The sequence below is a fragment of the Chrysochloris asiatica genome, unplaced genomic scaffold (assembly GCF_000296735.1).
Source record: "Chrysochloris asiatica unplaced genomic scaffold, ChrAsi1.0 scaffold00157, whole genome shotgun sequence".
In the NCBI taxonomy this organism is placed as follows: domain Eukaryota; kingdom Metazoa; phylum Chordata; class Mammalia; order Afrosoricida; family Chrysochloridae; genus Chrysochloris; species Chrysochloris asiatica.
The window spans coordinates 1,352,569-1,357,751 of NW_006408675.1; the positions used below are offsets into that span (position 1 = coordinate 1,352,569).

At 39.4% G+C, this 5,183-nt stretch overlaps 1 protein-coding gene across 1 annotated transcript in view; it reads right to left on the reverse strand.

Annotated features, from left to right (window-relative positions):
• The window catches only part of CDK7 (cyclin-dependent kinase 7), a 58,017-nt gene that overhangs the window by 43,556 nt on the left and 9,278 nt on the right, over positions 1-5,183 (reverse strand). Inside the window, exon 3 of the mRNA XM_006870968.1 lies at positions 3,992-4,025. Within this exon, the coding sequence (XP_006871030.1) occupies positions 3,992-4,025 (34 nt within the window). The remainder of the gene's footprint in view (positions 1-3,991; positions 4,026-5,183) is intronic.

Here is a 5,183-nt window from a genome sequence, read left to right on the forward strand (position 1 = left end):
ACCTGCTCTAAGGTGACCAAGCAGGATCACTATGCTGAGGTTCAATCAAGTTCTTAGGGGATCTTACTCTCTAGCAGGGGTAGCAAATTAGTAGTATATATAAATTTTTTTAAGTTTTTATTGTGAACTGAGTGCTAGTTTACAGGAAAACATCAGTTTTGCATTCATCCTATAGTATTTTGTTTCACTGCAATGATTACAGTCCCCTCCATGCATCATCATTCAACAGTATTGGCTTCTATTCCCTGATTTGTGTGTTTTTTAATAAAGAAAACAAGTGTAATTTGCTACAATTTGATGAACTTGACCTATACTTATGGATGTAATAGCTTAAAATATCAACCAAGAGGGAAGGAATCTACACAGCAAGGATCATTCCCACCCCCTCCGTGCACAGGGTTGACAGGGATGGGCAACTTAAGACATTGGCTACCTAAAATGGGGGAAGGGGGAGCAATAAAGGCATGAAGTGACTTAGCTTATAGTTTTAAAGAGGGAGTTTAGTTTCAGAGGATGTGGGGGAAAGTAGAATCTCCACTGAGTGGTTTTCATCCTGTCTAGGGGAGGGCTTGTAAAAGGGGATGGGGATAAGACTCTTATGGTTCAACAGTAATTATTATTATTATTATTTTAATGTTTTATTGTGAATTATGTGATAGTTTATATGGGAGAACATTAGTTTTACATTCATCCTATCATGTATCATTTCATTGCCATGGTTACAATCCCTCCACACATCAATAACCAACCAAAGGGTACACCCTGCAAGCCTGCCCCCCAGTCCCATCTCTGGCGTCACTGCTTCTCTGGGTAGGGTCCCGCTCTCCACTTTTCTCCCTTGGTGGTCCCAGGGACCTCCACTCCTAGACTGTAAAGTTAATCACTCCCCTCCTTTTGCTACAAAACGTCTACCTTTACATTCCCAACCCTCACGATCAGTCCTGATAACAATTATTCATCATTGTATCACAAGAGATCCATCCACATCGCCTTTCGTCAGCCCCTCCTAGGCAGAATGGATCCTACTCAGTGGAGAGTCTACCTTCCTCCACACCCTCTGAATCTAGGCTCCCTCTTGAAAGCTTGTAAACCAGTCACTTCTTGCCTTTGTAAACCCCTATTTTGGGTAGCCAGTGTTCAAGCTGCCCATCCCTGTCTACTCTGTGTATGGAGGGGTGGGAATGGGCCTTCCTGTAAAGATTTGTTCCCTCTTTTGAGCTACTGCATCCATAGGTGTAGGTCAAGTTCATCAAATTGTATCAGATTACTCTTTTTTTCCCTCTTCTTTCTTCTCTAGTTGAGTTCTGATCATCCAGTCATTGAAGCCACGATAAGTGAGTATTATCTGCAAGTATGGGTGTTCCTGTGCATATGCTCTCTCTTCTTATCAGCTGGACGCTTCACTCTCCACTCTAGTCCTCTGTGGCTGTGTCACTGACACTGGGCCCAAGAGTCCCCAGGTCTTGCCGCACTGCTGGCCAACCAGGTCTCTACCCGGGCTCGCAGGAGTCCACTAGTGAGTAATTATTACCATGACTGACTGTGATTGTTGCAACGGTAAAGATAGAGGTTTTGTAGCAAAAAGAGGGGAGTGGTTAATCTTGTAGTCCAGGAGCAGAGGACTATGGGACCATCAGGGGAGAAGAGCAGGACCAGCGTATGGGACCCTATTCAGAGAAGCGGCGATGTCAGAGATGGAGGGAGAGATGATGACATGGAAAGATGGAGCAGCTGGGGACTCTAGACTCATGGAAGGAGAGGGGCTGTGTGCTGGTGGCCGAGGGACAGGCTTGCAGGGTATGCCCTTTGGGTATTTGAATGATAGTATATTCCTAAGTGTTTTGATGTACATCAAAAAAAAAAAAAAAATTCACTTTGTTGTTGCTGAGTATGCAGCAAAACTGACACCAATTTTAGTTTCCACTGTACCATTTAGTGACATTGATTACATTCTTTGAGTTGGTAACCTGTCTCATTTTCCTTTCATGAGTTTTTCCTCCTCCATTAACATAAATTCACTGCCCCTAAGGTTCCTATCTTGCCTTTGGAGTTGCTGTTATCTACTTAATCCCATAAAGATAGTTCATAGCAGATAGTTCATAATTTACCCGTCAAGCTAAATTATTATTTGGTTTTAAGAAGATGTCAAGGGATATTCTTGGTTTAAGTTTTATCATACTCCAGGAGTCTGGACTCCATGAACACTAGAAATGTTGTTCTACATTTTTCCTGCTTTGATACAGATTTTCCTATAGAATTTTGATCAAAATGTTCAGTAATGTTAACTGGCACCTTCCAGTTCTAATCTCATGCCAACAGACGCAGCTGCTCACGGAGGCAATTAGCGTCACATTCCATATCCGTCTACTATTCCTGACTCTTTCTCCTGTGCTATCCCAGTGCCTTGGATGGCTACCTGCAAGCTTTTAAGATCCCAGGCACTATGCAACAAGCTAGGAGATAGGACAGAAGCACCAATTAGGCCAAATAACTGGGATGTCCCATGAAACCACGACCCTAAATCTCCAAAAAAGCAAATCCCATGAGGTTTTTGGATTTATATAAGCAGCCTCAGCATCTACTATCTTTCTTTTTCTGGTCATTGTTATAAATATGAAGCTTCAAAAAGTTCATGAAAAAATGGAATTAAAAATAATGGAACTTTCCCACAAATTTTTGAAGCCCCTTGTATTATCTAACACACAACTTTTGCCAATGCAATTTTCTATAGCTGTATAACTTATTGACAATAATTACAATAATTGGATGTGCTATCCACCCTTAACCAATTTGATTATTTTCTTCACCATTAACACCTTCCTTTCCCTCATTTACGTGTCCAAGATCACCACTAACAAACTTCGTTCTCTATACATTTGTCTTTTCTTGTTTTTTCATATAAGTGAAGTCATACAATATTTATCCTTTTGTGATGATTGACTTATTTCTTCACTCGGCATGTCTGCCAGCTCCATAAATATTACAATATATATTAAGACTGCATTTTCCTATTAACTGAGTGGTACTCCACTGTAAGGATAGACAGTATTTTGTTCATCTGCTGATTAGCAGTTATACTGTTTCCACCTTTCGGCTATTGTGACTAGTACTGCAATGAACCCTAGTGTACAAGTCTATGAGCCTCTGTTTTCAAGTCTTTGGGAATGAAACTATTTCTTGATGGCTAAACAGAACTTGTGAGTCCTGGTTGCACAGCGGGTAAGCATTTGGCTACTAACAGAAAAGAAAGGTCAACTGTGAAATCCACCAGTTGGTCTGTGGGAGAAAGATGTGGCAGTCTGTTTCCTTAGAAACCCTATGGAGCACTTCTACTGTAGGGTTGCTATGAGTTGGAATCAATTTGACAGCAACTAGTTTGGATTTGGTTAAACAGGACTTAGCACCCTAGCAAACAAGATTTTGGAAGAAGGGATATCAAGAAATCATTTCCCCTATACTGTTACCTATTTCATAGTGGGCTTTGTGTATTTCCAAGACGGTGTATGCTAAATTTTCAAAGTAAATGGAATCTCAGAAATAGAAGAAACAATGGCTTGTAATGCCTGAAACAGTAATGAAGACAAAAAATAATTTATGTCACTAAGAATCTTGCTGCCTTCCTTTTACTTGGTGATCTAAATGTTCCTCTGAACATTTAAATGGTTGTTAATGTGCCATGGAGTTGGTTCTGACTCATAGCGACCCTGTACAGGGTTTCCGAGGCTGTAAATCTTTACAGGAGCAGAAAGTCTCATCTTTCTCCCACAGAAGAGCTGGTAGTTTCGAACTGCTGACCTTAAGCTTCACAGCCTGATTCGTAACTCACCAAACATCTTATCTTGAGTCAATCCTTACTCTTCTGAGACCGTACAGTAACTTTGTCTAGAACTCTTGCTAATTACCCAGAACTCTTGCTAATTCTAATACTTGGTTCATTTTCTCAGTTTAAATGAAAATACTTTCTGTTCTGCAGATTACACGAAATACTTACCATCTTTAGCTTCTGATCTATGTCCAAGTTTGATCTGGTAGGGTAGAAAAAAAGTAAACACATTAAGAATGTGTTAAATCATTTAGACTAAATACATAATACTCAAATACTTCAAAAACTTAGCCACAGCAAAAACATGTAGAATTGATGTATGTTGTTGTTGTTGTTATAAGTGCCGTTGAGTCAGTTCTGACGTATAGCGACCCTGTACAGGGTTTCCAAGGAGCAGCTGATGAACTTGGTAGTTCAAGCCAACTTTGCAGTCCAGCGTATTAGCCCATAGCGCCACCCCAAGACCCAGAATTTATGTATAGCTAGCATTAATAGGCGCTGTGGGTTAATGCGCCAGACTACAAAGCATTTGAACTGCAAGGTTGGCAGTTCAAACTCACCAGCTGCTCCTCAAAAACACTATACAGGGTCGCTATGGGTTATAATCGACTCAACAGCACTCAACAATTACAACAAGCATTAATAAGCGAGAAAGGCGTGGGAATCATGGCTCAGAAAGGTAAAAATAACAATTAAGAGATAATGAAGTAGCTACCATTCCATGTTGTGTAAATCTTTTAATTCTATCAAGAGGCTTCAAAAAGTTTGTAGGAAAATTCCATTATCTTTCAATTCCATTTCCCCACAAACTTTTTGAAGTCCCCTTATATGTTCATATAATGCAATTAAGGATCAGTAGATTAACTGTTGGGCTATTAAACAAAAGGTCAGTGGTTCAAATCCACCAATGACTCCACAGGGAAAAGACAAAGCAGTCCGCTTCCATAAAAATTTGATGGCAATGGCTTTCCTCTTTGCAAGGTTAACAGTGGGCAAAACTCCTGTGAGATACTAATTAATAATTTTTTTAAATTCTTTTCAAATTAGCCTATTCTGAAGAAAAAACATGAGTTGTAACCAAAAAAAGTTGTATTGGTAATATTTTCTTAAAAGACATTTTCTAAAAGCAAAATTACTAATTGCACTGGATATAGAAAATGGTTAAACTACTATTACCTATGAATAAGCATAACAAATCACACTAATAGGTTAAGTCTCACACAAAACAGACTACCAGGTTACAGTATTCATAGATTGTCATTAATAGTTATTTTTTAACTGTAAGAATTCATTTATTTCAAACAGACAAATATATAGAAAACAAAAATGTTACCAGAACAAACAAGATGTCGGATCGGGT